This window comes from Eurytemora carolleeae, unplaced genomic scaffold, assembly GCF_000591075.1.
Source record: "Eurytemora carolleeae unplaced genomic scaffold, Eaff_2.0 scaffold17, whole genome shotgun sequence".
Taxonomy (NCBI): domain Eukaryota; kingdom Metazoa; phylum Arthropoda; class Copepoda; order Calanoida; family Temoridae; genus Eurytemora; species Eurytemora carolleeae.
In genome coordinates this window covers 112,579-127,956 of record NW_019396047.1, presented here as the reverse complement: position 1 = coordinate 127,956, position 15,378 = coordinate 112,579, and the positions used below count along the sequence as shown (strand labels likewise).

At 36.8% G+C, this 15,378-nt stretch overlaps 3 protein-coding genes across 5 annotated transcripts; all 3 read right to left on the bottom strand.

The window, feature by feature from the left end:
- Window positions 1–638: 638 nt before the first annotated feature.
- On the bottom strand, window positions 639–1,625 carry LOC111703248 (diphthamide biosynthesis protein 4-like). Its single transcript, XM_023475140.1, has 2 exons — window positions 1,457–1,625; window positions 639–850 (listed from the first exon to the last, which is right to left on the bottom strand). Exons 1-2 carry the CDS (start codon window positions 1,524–1,526, stop codon window positions 639–641), a joined length of 282 nt encoding a protein of 93 aa, XP_023330908.1. The 5' UTR covers window positions 1,527–1,625.
- A 195-nt stretch (window positions 1,626–1,820) lies between these two features.
- Window positions 1,821–8,755, bottom strand: LOC111702817 (symplekin). Its single transcript, XM_023474600.1, has 12 exons — window positions 8,675–8,755; window positions 7,722–7,814; window positions 7,250–7,315; window positions 7,125–7,190; window positions 6,230–6,315; window positions 5,678–6,074; window positions 5,291–5,617; window positions 4,951–5,075; window positions 4,771–4,879; window positions 2,773–4,482; window positions 2,425–2,583; window positions 1,821–2,125 (listed from the first exon to the last, which is right to left on the bottom strand). Exons 1-12 carry the CDS (start codon window positions 8,723–8,725, stop codon window positions 2,015–2,017), a joined length of 3,300 nt encoding a protein of 1,099 aa, XP_023330368.1. The 5' UTR covers window positions 8,726–8,755; the 3' UTR covers window positions 1,821–2,014.
- LOC111702900 (protein pelota) lies at window positions 8,744–13,559 on the bottom strand. Of its 3 annotated transcripts, XM_023474715.1 has the most exons (12): window positions 13,385–13,559; window positions 13,075–13,167; window positions 12,765–12,856; window positions 12,294–12,399; window positions 12,006–12,160; window positions 11,800–11,887; window positions 11,208–11,345; window positions 10,700–10,873; window positions 10,467–10,525; window positions 10,146–10,202; window positions 9,851–9,954; window positions 8,744–9,024 (listed from the first exon to the last, which is right to left on the bottom strand). In XM_023474715.1, exons 1-11 carry the CDS (start codon window positions 13,520–13,522, stop codon window positions 9,897–9,899), a joined length of 1,158 nt encoding a protein of 385 aa, XP_023330483.1. In that variant the 5' UTR covers window positions 13,523–13,559; the 3' UTR covers window positions 8,744–9,024; window positions 9,851–9,896. The 3 variants fall into 3 exon arrangements, with proteins under 3 accessions (XP_023330483.1, XP_023330476.1, XP_023330491.1); XM_023474708.1 differs by having other exon boundaries at window positions 8,744–9,954; XM_023474723.1 differs by lacking the exons at window positions 8,744–9,024; window positions 9,851–9,954 and having other exon boundaries at window positions 10,467–10,527; window positions 10,701–10,873.
- Window positions 13,560–15,378: the final 1,819 nt, after the last annotated feature.

Below are 15,378 nucleotides of genomic sequence, written 5' to 3'. Positions count from 1 at the left end.
TGAAGTTAATTAAAGTTTGACCAAGACATTTAATGAACATGAGTCACAACAGAGGAGGAAATCTATCTCTCCGTCCTTGATCAACTGTTGAACCTGAGCACTGTCTATTTCATACAACCCGGAGCATTTACACGTAAACTCGAAACCATCGTTTTCTTCTCTTTAACGACAACATGTTACTCTCCAAAAAAGTTGAAAAAATATATTTGTGTAATTAGATAATGTTCTTTGGTTGTAAAAAAATCATTAAATTATGTATTCTGTTAGTTGTAGAATTAAAAATAAAAATCTGTGGATTTTCAAAACCAATCGAAATGTTAGAGGAAAAAATCTTTAAGATCTTAAACAGAAATACACATTATTTGGTTAAGAAAATAAATTTATTAAACATCAACGGAATCGTTCTCAATTTTGCGGAAGATATTTTAGAAGCTGTAATCAAGACTCAACCAAAACTGGCAAGCCTTCCTCCCCCCACCCCCCTTATAGATTATACCCGACAAATCATTCATTTACCCCGGCTCGGCGAAAAAAAATTAAACTTTGCGCAATCCATACAGAATTAATCTTTAATAAAAGGGAAAATGATTTTTTTAAGAAAATATTTTCCCTTCAGGTTTCAGGAGTTTTAAAAGAAGTTAGGAAAAGAGCAAAAATGTTTCCCTCAGTTCTTCTAGTCTAAGTTCACACCAGAGAGTACTATCCTGACTGAGCTCACGGTTACTCAGCTCAGCATCATACAGTTTCCTGGAGACAGGAAAGCTTAAGGTTTTCCAGGCGGAGCGGATATCTAGGTACTCGGAGCTCTGAGCGCCCCCGTTCTTGTCAGGATGATGCTTTAACAGTAATTCTAAAATAAATTATTTTTTCAATTTGAAATAATTTTTCATCCCATTCGTGCAATACAACACTCTTTTCAAAAATGGACAAAATGGATTTCATTCTCCTCGCTTGGAGATAAACTAAAATTCCTTTAATAAAACTTTGGATTTGACCAATGAAAATATAGCTTGCAAAGATAAGCGAACAGTTTACCTCAATCGGTCCATTCAAAATGTTACAGCTTGGGCAGAACATTAGCACTTTTTTAAAAGAGTGGATATACTATTGATTTAATTAATTTTAAGTTAATGGAAGGTTATTTTTCGGGATGTATCCAGAAGTGGATGGTTTACAAACTTCTAAAATTTGATTCTCACTTTTTATTTTTCCTTACTAGTGTGAAAAATAAAGATAAGAATCCAATTCGAAATGTAACTTATGTGATATTTATTTTCTGGATAAAAACCCCCCCCCCCCCCTCCCCCATCTCAATAAAACTAAAGTTTCCCAAGGACATAAGAAAGTTTGATCTTTTAAGGTAAAAGAAACAACTTGGTAATGATCTGTCAAATTTTTCAAAAATAATTTTCTTAAAAATATATATACCCATGTGGAACTTAAAAACTAGATTAACCTTGATATCGTCGTTTGATTGTAAGTATATCCTCGTCTCTGGTGCAGCCCAACACCTCATAATAATCCATAGTAGAAGGCTCCGATCCTACTTGTTGACGTTGGACGAGACAGGATAACAGGATGATAATATTTGATGCAACATTGTGAAATGATAGTACAGGTGTTCTGAAACAGGTGTATCAGAACAGATTAAGTTCCACACAGAACATTCGAGAAATAAATCAAGATGCTGCGAAGGAACTAACATATTATACATATGAATAATTAGATAATTGATGTGTAAATATACAAGTGAGCGACAGCGTATGATGAAAAACTAATAGAACACTGTACAAAGTTGAATTTTAAAGTTTGGACAAAAATAAATTCTATTGTGTATTTAAGTTGATTTTATCACTGGTTTTCTTTTCTGAATGAACAAATATGAGTTTCGGACATTATTAAACAAATAAATACAATTACTGTTCGGGAAACTTCTGAAAAAAAGCAGAGTATGAAGTCCTATGCTTAATGATTCTCTTCAGGCTTCTCAGGGTTCCTGTTTCTGAACGTAGGATTAAATCGTCTCCTCCTCCTGTTCAGGCTCAGGTTCAGGTTCTGGTTCGGAGTTGTAAAGAACTGCCATAATAGTTGCAGGAACGTGCTGACGCTGCGCATCCGTGAAATTCTGCAAATAAATTAAATAAAATTTAGATATTTAAAAGATACTTCTAAACCAAATGAAAATCAAAAGCTGTTTTAAAATGTTAAAAGATGAAATTAATCCGTTGTACATAGTGCTAGTTACTAAAAATATAGAAATAGGGGACTATAATATGTCCCTCATGTTAGCTGGTAACATTTATCAACCTTCTAACCTCTCCTTCAAAAAGTTTAACTATCATGGTCCTCGGACCATGAAATGTAAAAAATGTCTTCCCCCCCCAGAAAAAATCCTGTTAATGGCCCTGATCATATGCCTTCTACCTGAACATGAACCAGGAGAGGATCCCTGAGATCCTCCGCCTCCTTGAGGAGCTGACTAAGCTGCCTGGGCGGAAGTTGTAGCATAATTGTGTAGGATTGAGGTTTCGTTTTCTGACAACAGCGGATAAATCCGTCCCACAAAGTTCGTTGCTTCCAAACCTGAAAATTTTTTTATTCGATTAAGCTTTTGATTCATTATGATCAAATATGCTTTAAGTTTAAGATAATAAAAATAATATTAGAAATTTTAGTATTTCCATAAAGGATATAATAATATTGGGGTTTGTTTTAAACACAATAGAAAAAATCTAACAATTTTTACTGTCCACATGAATAATAAAATCAAACCTTTTTGACAATTAATCGTTGCAATATGTTCATGGTGAACCCAATGAGGGGAGGATACAAGGAAACAGATTGAAGAACCGATCTCATCAGGAGCAAGGGGATATCCTTCTGCTCCATCAACTGCTGCAGCACAATGGTTAACACCTCCATTGTGTACACGCTCTTCTCCTGGAAGCAGTAGCTTGTCGCCTTCATCACAGTCTTAGTGTCGCACTTTGTCGGGTCTATATTATGCAACGCAATAAGCAGTTCTGCAGGTGACATGGCACCGGAGGCTCTGTTGGTCGTGATACCGATAAGACGGTTGAAGACCTCCTTAACTACTCCAGGGTTCAGTTTGATAAGTTTAGGCAAAGCTGCGGTCACCTCCTGTCGACTGAGTCCATTAAGGACTGGTATCAGGAACCTGACATCGGCCACCCTGTGAGCATACAGTTCTCTCACCTTGTTCACTAACTCCGGGGACGGAGTCGCTTTCTCCGTCAGGATATGGATAATCCTGGTGATCAGGGTCTCAGAACCCTTGGGGCAGTTCTCAACCAGAGACAGGAGTTCCGGAGATTCCATTCCGATCTCTCGGATCGGAGTTTCAATAATACGGAGGATTGTTCTCTTGATGTCCCCGCTAGTACTGACGTATACCTCGGCGAGATTAGTTAGCAACTTCTTACACTTGGGGAGCAGGGCCAGGAACAGGTTCAAGCAAACCTTTATGAAATCCTCGGTCCATTCATTCATCATAATCGGCCGGCCTCGGTCCTCTCCAAAGAGCATATCCGGAGGTCGGGGCAGGAGCAGAAACCTCAAGAACATTCCACTATAATCCTCGATAATCGAGGCCAACTCCCCGCGCTCGTATAACGACAGAACCGTGCTGAGAGCAGTGTCACGGACTTCGTTCTCTTCATGCGAGCAGAACTCTAGAATAGAATTGAGAAAGTTTAACTGTTTAACAGGTCGCTTTAGCACTAAATCTTTCATCAGACTAACCCCTGAGAGAGCTCGGCCCGGCTCCTGGCAAAACTGTTTGAGCAAACCAATTGCTTCGCTTGTAATGATAGGAGATTCTAAATATAGTCGGCGCAGAATACTATCCCTGTCAGAGGGAAGGATTTCTGTTCTTGTGTTTAATCCGTTGATAAGGGAACACAAGATCTCGTTGTACGTATTATCATCTCCGGGTTTTCTCTTGTAGATGTTTGAGCTTCGATTGAAACCTTGACAGAAGCAGTACTCTTCGTACAACCAGTTGAACGCCAGATCGGCTCGATTCAATAAATCCTCGAAAATAAAATCGAGCAGAATACCCCGAACTTCGTGGGAGAACGAAGCGGCCAATGATGTGATTATCTTAATTCTAACATCAGTGACACCTCCCACACTTGCAGCCTTCTCACATTTCAGGATCCGTTGAACAGCGTCGAGGATCATAATTTTCTTGGTCGATTCCGACAATGGTTTGGTAACTTCGGAGAGCTTTAATGTGTGTCCTTTTCTACCGCTTCGATGAGTTAACCCAGTTGGAGTTAGTTTAACCTTTGCAAGATCTTCATCCTCACCGAGATTAGGAATATTAGTAGCACCGATATCTTCCTCCTCTTGTGCTCCTAGCGCTAGTTTACGTTGACGCTGCTCTTCTGCAAACCTTACTCCGGGTCCTAGTCCTACATTGGTGAGCTGAGCAGCTAGCAGTCTGGATACATGACGAACCTAAACAAATCAAAGATAATCAGAAACCCCAAAAATATACTAAACAAATCACGGAATGATGGAAAGTGAAAAAAAAATTTATCAAGAAATTGACAAAAACCGGTTTATCAATAGCAATACTTTTATAGGCAAACATTAAGCAAAAATTTAAATCAATTTTCAAAGTTTAAGTCCTGGTTAACTTAAACTCAATCATTCATTCAAGGTCACCATTGTGAGTTAGACCCCGCCAATTCATAAATTAAAGATTGCTTGAAGTTATGTCTTCCGCCCCTTTATGATCTCTACCTGAGTTTCTGTGCCTGCTGCTGCTATGGGTGTGTACGTATTGTTAAAGTGTGGTGGGATTTCTCGTGGCAGAAATTGCATAGAAAGCATCACTAGCTCGGCAGCAAAACTAAACAGAAAATATATATTTAAAATTCTAAACATTAAAAATTGAAAATGTTTTATTTTTGTCAATTGTACCTAGGTTCTTTTAAACGTTCAAAAACAAATTTCTCTGTGATATCAACGGCGGATTCCATTCTGTCAAAACTACGGCGTGGAACTCTTGAAACCGTTTCATCCTCCTCATCATCTTCATCATCCTCCTTAACAAAATAAAATAATTTAAAATTAAAAAATTTTATTTTTGAATTTATTGATTCTTAAAAATAATTCTAATAGAATCTCTTTTGGAGGTTTGAGAACCAAAAAATTTAAACAACAACAGAACATGAATTTTTGATAGATTTTTACGGATCGAATAACATTTTTATAGAAACACAAGAGAAAGGGGAAGTAATTTTATAAAAAACGATTTTACCTCATCATCAGCAATGTCAATCTTTTGACGTTTTGCTTCCGTCGCTTCCTCCTCCGCCCTCGCCGCAGCCTTCGCAGCCTCCCTCTCCTTCTTCCTAGCCTTCCTCTTCATCTCCTCGTAGTGCGGCATCGCCTTCATCACCTCGTCCCTGGAGGCGCCCAGGTCGGTGAGGAGGGTGGTGATGTTTGTGAAGAACTGCTCGGCAGCGAAGGGGTGCTTGAGGAGGGTGAGAAGCTGGTTTTTTAAATGTTTTCTCACACTCGACACCTGAGACTTGGCCAGGGTCGGGGGCAGGTTGGCATGAAGCATCTCCAAGGCGGTAATCACCTTATTTAAAAATATTGACATTAGAAACATATTTAATTGAATAATTTAAAAACAACCAACCTTGGCCATAAATTCAGGTCTAAGCTTAGCAATATTAGAGAGGGCCCCCATACATGTCATAAGGTTGGCACTGCTGATGTGAGCAGACCCGTGGTACTTCACCATATCGTCGAACACTCTCCTAGCGTCCACCTCCAGCTTCCTCGGCCTAGCCTGCTTCAACCCGAGGGGAATATCGTCCAAACAAAAATCGTTTTCCTTAACAGCGCTCTCTGGTTCTCTGTGGGTTTGTGTTAGGACGATCATCTCCATGAACTTGAGAGTAAGGGTTCGGATACCGTCGTTGTCAGAGTCAAGGAGCTCAACAATTAGGTCCTTGATGTTGACCATGAGACCCCAGGCAGCCTCCATACGGTCGGAGATAGATTGGCCTCCGCTCATCCATCTTAAAGTTGACCTAGAAAAATAAATATTAGTCCGCATTTTCCTGTCGTATTGTCAAGTAGGCTTAAATATATAAAATAGAAAATAAATGGAGTAAGAAAGGTTCGTTCTACTAGTCAAAAAGATGAGAATATTTATCATCTAAATGTTTTAATAAATCTGATTAACCTGTATAAATGAGTCATGGCTTGAATGACACGTTTTTGAACCGCAACAGAATCATCCCCCAGCATCATCTGGAGATTGGTTATAACCTAAAAACAGTTAATTCTTTATTTTTTAATTCAACCTTTTAAATTAACATTTTGAATGATTGGTGCACTGAAAGAAGTAAAGAAAGAGTCTAATCCCTAATGGGTATACAAGCCATGCACAACGATACCGGGTTTTTAACTCAACCAGATGTGAGGACTGGACTGCTATGGAAGATTCCTCTCAAGAGAGCATTCAGGGATCACAACTCTCCATTTTGCATAAGGGGTGCAGTTATGGGTTTTCCTACAAACCTCCTTATCCTCTCCTACCTGCTCCAAAACTCGGATGGTACAAGGACTATTTGGAAAGGTCTTAAAGTGCAGAAACGAGATAAACGAGATAAACAAGAAAAAAAAAGAAAATATAGGACAGGAAAATTAGAAGGGGGTTTTCAGCTTTACACTAAATCTTTTTTTTTACCAATAGCGAATGAAGACAAAAACAGGATGGGAAACGTCCCACCCCCCTCCCTTCAAAAAATCTTCCCAAATTTAAATGATTTAAAAAATGTGTACAGCCGACCCTGGCAATAAATACAGAGCTGACATTGAAATACTACAAATTGCTTAGTCAGCTTTCCAAGAAAAGAAAACCAAACAGTTCACTCAAAATAAACACAGGGTTCAGAAGAAAACAAGATCTTTTTAAAAATAGTTCTCCTTGTAAAAGTGGCTATTTTACAAGAGCATCCCTTTCTTTTTTTTCTTTTTTTAAATTAGCCGATATATGATTGAAAGATGCATGAAAGACGAACAAGAGGAAAACAAAGAACAAATATTGAAATATCAAAATATTTTGAATGATTTACCTTTGGTAATATTTCCGCATCTTTTTTGCATGCCTCCTCAATAAATGCAACAACGAACTTTCGAACCTAAGAAAATAAGATTCAGACCATTTTCATTCGTTTTTAAAATCTTGTTTAATGTTTACCTCTTGATTCCGATCTGTTTGAAAGGCTAATATTTCATCCAGGAAATTATCCAGTAGATCAGGTTCCTAATAAATATTATTTAAATATGATTTCTAAATTTTAATTTTAAGACATTCAGTGCTGCGAATCTTAATCCCCGGTTTCCTTTTTAATCCGGTTCTGAACCGGTTTTAGTAGTTTATCCGGAATTGTTCCCAACAATTACTTGGATCAAGTCCAGATCAAAAATAATAAGGCTTTTTTAGACTTGCAGCACAAGTTTTTAAGTACTTTCAAAAGAAGATAAAAAAATTGTTGTACAGATTGGATCTAATGCTTTATTTATATCGATTCCAAAGTATTATCTTTTCCGGGTTTGACACTTTTGTACTATCTAAAATATTTTATCTTGTTTCTAGAAATTGTTTCTGTAATCCTAGATTCCTAATCATTATCGAAATCTCTCTCTGGTTTTTGAAAATTATCTTTTACCTTATGAACAACAATTTCTTGAACTATCTTGAGAGAATCAAGTTTACTGTTGTCCCCTGTGTTCATCTGAGCATTGTTCAGTAATTCAATAACCTGAACAATACAAAGTTAAAAATCTTATCGTTCTTAACCCTTAACAGTTAAAATTATAAATCTAGATTATAAATCCTGAACAGTTCGAAGTTAATGATCTTCATATTTTAACCTGAACAGTTCAAAGTTAACTTAAAGATCTAGATTCTATATTCTGAACAGTTCAAAATTACTGATCTAAATTCTAGAGTCTTCAACCTGAATAGTTCACAGTTAACTTAAGATCTAGAATCTATATTCTGAACAGTTGAAAATTATAGATTCTAGATACTTCAACCTTTAACCTGAACAGTTCAAAGTTATCTAAAAGATCTAGATTCTATATTCTGAACAGTTCAAAATTACTGATCTACATTCTAGAGTCTTCAACCTGAACAGTTCACAGTTAACTTAAAGATCTAGAATCTATATTCTGAACAGTTGAAAATTATAGATTCTAGATACTTCAACCTTTAACCTGAACAGTTCAAAGTTATCTAAAATCTATAACCTAAACATTAAGCAGTTCAAGAATAAAAGATCTAATTCACGTACTTTTAAATTCTTACTTTTCAAACCTTTTTTAAAATTTTAAATTCCCAAGATGGACATCAAAATATTTAGTGACCCTGTGTCTAACCGCGATCCATTTAGAACTTCAATATTATCAATGATGTGGAAGATATCGTCGTTTTTATAGCTTGAGAAATGTTCCATTTTGACTATTTCCTCCAATGTTTCTATTGCAAAACTCCTGAAGTCACTTCAGTAGAGAACCACAACAGGAAATAGTATTAGTAAAAAACATAACTCATTCATTCTTGAATCTAGTTATCGTTGATAATCGGGCATGTATCCCTCTTTGCCTTTAATGATATAACCTGGGCGGATGAGGAGGTCTGCTGTCCCCCGGAGGCCTGAGACAGAGACATTTCTACTTGAAAGTTATATTCTGAAAGAAAATAGAAAACTATCACAGTTTGATTAAACTCAAACTAAGTCGGAGGAGAGATTTTAAATTTATAGTCCTTAACTTAAGACCCGTTTAAACATGGAAAGTTGAATTGAACTTAAGTTAAGTACTATTAATATAAAATCCGAACTGATGATCACAGCATAGATATCTTCCAGTATGTAGTTTTGCCTGTAATTGTGGAGTGAGGTTTATCAAAAACCAAGTACGAGTTTATCAATCCCCGAGCCTGTTCAGATCGTAACACCGGAACCAGACCTAAATAAAATATATTCTCCTTTTTCTCATCCAATAGCAAGAGGGTTTTGAATATATTAAACTTTGGTTTAAGAAAAGATTCAATTCTTCTTCCTCATCAAATGAACAAATCCTTCCCAAGTTTCTTCAACATTGAAATCATAGCAGATGGTTCGTGGCAGCGTGGTTGGATTCATTAGCAGATGGTTCCAGACAGCGTGGTTAGATTCATTAGCAGATGGTTCCAGGCAGCGTGGTTGGATTCATTAGCAGATGGTTCCAGGCAGCGTGGTTGGATTCATTAGCAGATGGTTCCAGGCAGCGTGGTTGGATTCATTAGCAGATGATTCCAGGCAGCGTGGTTGGATTCATTAGCAGATGGTTCCAGGCAGCGTGGTTGGATTCATTAGCATATGGTTCCAGGCAGCGTGGTTGGATTCATTAGCAGATGGTTCCAGGCAGCTTGGGTGGATTCATTAGCAGATGGTTCCAGGCAGCGTGGTTGGATTCATAAGCAGATGGTTCCACGCAACTTGGTTGGATTCATTAGCATATGGTTCTAAGCAGGGTGGTTGAATTCATTAGCAGATGGTTCCAGGCAGCGTGGTTGTAATCAATCGCAGATGATTCCAGACAGCTTGGTTGAGTTCGTTAGCAGATGATTCCAGACAGCGTGGTTGGATTCATTAGCAGATGGTTCCAGACAGCGTGGTTGGACTCATTGGCAGATGGTTCCAGACAACGTGGTTGGACTCATTGGCAGATAGTTCCGCGCAGCGTGGTTGAGTTCACTAGCAGATCGTACCACGCAGCTTGGATGGATTCATTAGCAGATGGTTCTAGACACCTTGGATGGATTCATTCGCCGATGGTTCAAGCTGGGAGAGAATCTTCTAATTTTCGTCTTCTGAATCTGTTTCATCTAAATCCTCTAGTTCTAACATAGGAAACCTAAGAAAAAAGAATGAAATAAAGTACTTCCTAAATCCAAAATAAATATAATTTACTTTTAAATAATTGATTTCTTTTTCCGCAAATCCATGGACTACATATTTCTTGTTAAATGGAAAAATATAAAAAAAAAATTAAGAAAAAGCTTCAAAACATAGATTTTAACCCCCAACAGCAGATGGATATTTCACCTGAGTATAGCACAGAGTCCTGTTAATTGATCGAGTTGTTCTCCAGAAACATGTAAACTAAAACAATTAATGTAAAAACTTAAAAGAAACCTGTAGTTTTTTTTTGTTAATTTCCCTGATAAGTTCCATTTGGTCTTAGGATAGAAACATTTGGTCCAAGCCTCCCAGGATAGAAACATTCGGACCCAGGATAGAAACATTGGGTCCCAGGACAGAAACATTCGGTCTCAGGATAGAAACATTCGGTCCCAGGATAGAAACATTCGGTCCCAGGATAGAAACATTCAGTTTCAAGATAAAAATATTAAAATTAAATGTTACCTGGAGAAAATTTTAACACTACCCCCTGCCTCTCGCACTTTATCTACTAAATCCACATACTACGAAATCAATGCTTTACCAACACGAACATAAAATCATAAAATAACTCAATAAGTTAGAGATTTATTTTTAGCCAAAACATAAAATCCCTGAACCATTTTAAGAGCTATCACTTTTTCAGGTAGACCTGTAGAATAATTTATCTATTTCTTCTTATGTAAATGCAATGATTCCTTTTTTCTTTCTGCAACAGTGACAGCTCTGAACAGTTTATCGGAAATGAGTAACACTTCTATGGCTTCCGCTTCACACGCCGCAAATACGTGCTTAGGCCCATAGAAAGCACGCGCCTGCTCGTTCTTCATCATTTTATAGAAAGCTTCTAATGTGCGTACCTCTTCAGTAGCCTGGATACAAAATATCAACCATATTTTAATAAAATTAATTAAATAATTTTAACCAATTTAAGAAAATAACTGTATTATTTTGTGCTACAGCATAAAAAATAAGAATGGTTGAGTTTGATAGCTCAGAGCGATTATGTTACAACTTTACATTCCATAACATTGTATAATCATTTTTTAACAGTGGCCGTACATAAATTTCGGTGAAGAGAAGCGCCAACCGCTATTCACTTATTCGTGGGTTGTCATTTAAAAATATTAATAGTAATACAAGGAAAACATAATGCATTTAAACGCACGAATTGAACATGAGAAGAATCTCTGATTGATATGTTTCCTTGGTATCGACTAAACGCGCAAGCACAGCAGGATCTTGAAGAACTTCCTTGAGCGCGTGCTTGTACCCGCTGGAGGAGTGGACGAGTAGAAACTTCCCTTTGTTCTCAAACAACAGCTTGTTGTCCGTCTTCACAGCCTGATGAGAAAATTTAAATTGAAACTTTTTCATAACTTGCTTGGATGTTTGAAACCATATGTAAAAATAATAAATTGGTAATGAATTAGTTTCAGATCCTAATATTATCATATCTTTCATCAAGAGGTTAATATTATACAAAGATGAGTGGTTCTTAAAACAACAATAATTATTTAGCTTCTAAATCATTGCAATAAACTAGAAATAGAATTAATCTCTTTGCAGAGAGTGTTTATAAATTCTGAAAGGGGTAAAGATACATGTGTGGTGTAAGGGAAGATGTTTAAAGATACATGTGTGGTGTAAGGGAAGATGTTTATGAATAAGTCGTTTCTGATTTATATCAACATCGAAATTTTTATTGAACTTTTAAAAACTTTTACCCCAAAGTACTCGTAATTTAATAATAACTCGTCATAAACAATCATGATCATTCCTTGAGTAAACACATCACCTGAGCATACATATAATCAAAGAATTGCTGTCGAACAAATCCAGGAGATGCGATTAAAATTGCTTTTACTACGTCAAAATTTACATGCCTAGTAAAAAAAAAGAATATTAAGTATGTGAGAGGATAATGAAAAATATTCATAATTTCTTTAATTATTGATTCGCTCTTTTAATTTCTAGACTTTAACCGCATTTGGTAATACCAACCTAAGAAGAGCTTGAATAATCTGATCATAAAACTTAGTCAATCCTTTCTCGTGTTGGGAGCAATCCCCTCGTCGTTTCCGTGGAATCGGAGCATCGATCTTAGCTCTTACTATCGTCATACTAGAGGTCACGAGACAAACATGAGCTAAACCCTCCTAAACAGAAAAATGTAATATGACTTAGCTGTGTACGCATTTAATATGTTCAGTTTCTTATCTATAATAAAAGAGAATCAAGAATTTCATGCCAAAACGCGTTTTTAAAATTTTTAAAGCGCACGAATTTTACCTGCATAACAACGGCAGCAACTTCTGCGTGTTTTGATGCGTCACAAGCCAGTTCTATTCTGTCCAGATGAATTGTATCCCAATTTCTTTTACGCAGCGTAAATTTCCTAAATGCCTCAACATTGTAATCATGCGTTATATTATGTAAAATAAAATTCCAGCCATGCAAGATATTAAGCGTTAACAAGTCTATCCCTACATGACCGCGTTCACAGAAAAGGCTGATTTTGGCACCGAAATTGCTTAATCAATGACGAGGATATAAAAATATATCGAAATTGATGTATTTATTTATATTTCAATGAAGAAATCTTAGTAAGTCAAAGTTGTTTTTTTTATCTGCAAGAGTGATAACCTTTTTTGCCAATATGGACAATTTACAGAACTTAAAAATGAAATGAAAATTAGTTTATTTTACGGCTGCGGCAAATCAATAACGATCTCCTTCTTAATATTCTTATTGTATTTTTACCTATTTAGTTCCAGATCTATTGTGTGATATGCTCCCATTTTAACATATTGATTCTCCTCCATGTTTCTTCCTTTTAACCGAAGCATACAGGCCTGTAATCACTCGAGATATCATAAGCGTAACTTTTGCCCGAGGGCGATGAGTCTTATTTCTTGTAATCATAGTTTGTTTAGCAGAAATTTTTTTCTCTTTTCATTTTTCGATAAACTGACCAAATAATTGGACCCTGCAATAGAATCTTAATGTGTAATAGTTGCTATCAGATATAGAAAGATAAAATTCCATGAGAAAATTAGAACAATATTAATACCTGTGTGTCAAAAAAAATGTTCTCTACTGATACTGTCAAAATTGTCCGAACTTTACTACTGGTGGTTGAACCAGTGGCAGTTTCATTAGTCACCTAATAACAAATTTACAAGAATGTTTTAATGCAAACCATACAATTAAATTAACATAATAATACCACAGCTAAAACTAGAAAATATAGTGCAAGTTTAGCATTTTCGCATTTGACATTATTTGATTTAAATTCATGACCAAAATTGGTCGTTTCTGTCCCCCCTTTAACTTTCGAACTTCGAAGTAATTTCCGTATCATTCTCATACCCTTTGTTTACCTTCCTAACTGTACTAGCTTTGACGCTATCACCCTCCATGATGAGATTGTAAGCGTGCCATATATCCTCAGGTTCGTCTGGAACTAGAACTACTGTCCCCGACCCACCCTTCTCAAGATCCTTGTGAACTAATTTCATTGTAATATTAATGTAATCTGAAAATAGTGTTTACAATTATAATTAAACGACTACGGATGAAGAAAAAAACTAGTTCATTCATATTTTAAGTTATAAAATCCTTTCTTGTAAGAAAAAAACAAGATAAAATAAGAACATAATAACACTAGTTTCCAGTTAGTTATACATACAGGTAATTTGCTAGAAAACTAAACCTAAATACCATAATAAATTTAAATAATTTAAGTTAAAAAAAATGGTATAATGGACAAATTTATAGGAGGGGGTTACAATCAACATATATAGCGGCGCACTAGTGGGGGGCAAATCGCGTTTCGCCCCCCCCCCCACCCCTCACTTGACTCCAGTGTGATCATGATTGTTGAACATCTTTGATCAAATTTGTCAAAAAGGGAAAAGAATACCAAATTTCAATTTCGCGCATCATTTCTGATAGAATTTCTATCTATTTTCTCGATTTCTCGCTGCGGCCCCATGGTCAATTTTATCCTTGTCTTACATATAAGACCCATGTACAAAGTTGATAGGAGGGGGAGGGGGTCCAAAACTCGCATTTTTACCATTTCTGGAATCTGGGCCTAGCGCTGCGGCTAGAACAGGTTAGGGGGCCGAGCGCCGCGGCTAGGAATGCTGGGGCCGGGCGATGCGGCCACATGACCAATTATATCGATGTGTTACATACGAGATTCATGAACAAAATGATAGGTAATTTCCTAAAGAACGATTTTTGGACCCCGCCCCCAAAAACTGTTCTCCAGGAAATTACCGGCAGCATAATCTTTATTTCTAATCAATAAAAGTTTGAAGAATCAAGATCGCGTGAATGTAAGAATTTCCCAGCTTTACAACTATTAATAGTATTAATTCATTAGGGGGTAATTTCCTAGTATACGATTTTTAGACCCCCCCCCTCCTATCAATTTTGTACATGGGTCTGACAAGAAGTTTCTAAACTTAACCTAACCCGTGGCCGCAGCGCTCGGCCCCATAGCCCATCCTAGCCGCAGCGCTCGGCCGCCTAGCCCATCCTAGCCGCAGCGCTCGGCCCAGAAAGTATCTTAACCTAACCTAACCCTAAATAACAAAAGAAATTGTCTTAACTAACCTAACCCGTGGCCGCAGCGCTCGGCCCCCTAGCCCATCCTAGCCGCAGCGCTCGGCCCAGAAAGTATCTTAACCTAACCTAACCCTAAATAACAAAAAAATAAATAATAATAAATTTGCTGAAAAATAAATGGTCATGTACAAAATTGATAGGAGGGGGGGGGAGGGGGGGTCCAAAAATCGTATACTAGGACAGACCCCATTAGGGTGACAAAATATTGATTTAAGATTAGCACACTACAATGAAAGATTTCGTTTACTTTGGACCGTCGTGATGCGTGAACATAGCGGATATTAAAAAAATGATGCAATATAAACGTATAAATGTAGGCTAATATTTCGAAGAGAGCATAATTTTTGTAACCCGAATTATAGAAAAATAATTTCATTTATCACGAAAAGTATTCAAGATTTCGTAAATAAAAAAGTTAGCGTGTCAAAAGTTTTTGTTCGTGAGATGCAGAATGCGCAATTGCTGCAATAACTTTGTGAAAAGTACAAACGTCGTCTTCGTTTCTTGAATGATTAGGCGACGGTGTTATGAGTGTCATGCGCATGGAGCGGACAATTGCATGGGGCGGACGTCGAGTCGAGCTACAGTTTTAACCATTTCAACACAATATTAGACATAGAAAGCAATGCAATGACATTTTCCGATATTTATTGATGCATTTTGATTTGAAAAACCCATTAGAAATTATCTATGTCTATGTCATTCAAGAGAGATAGCCTTTTTTTGCCTTTATACCCTC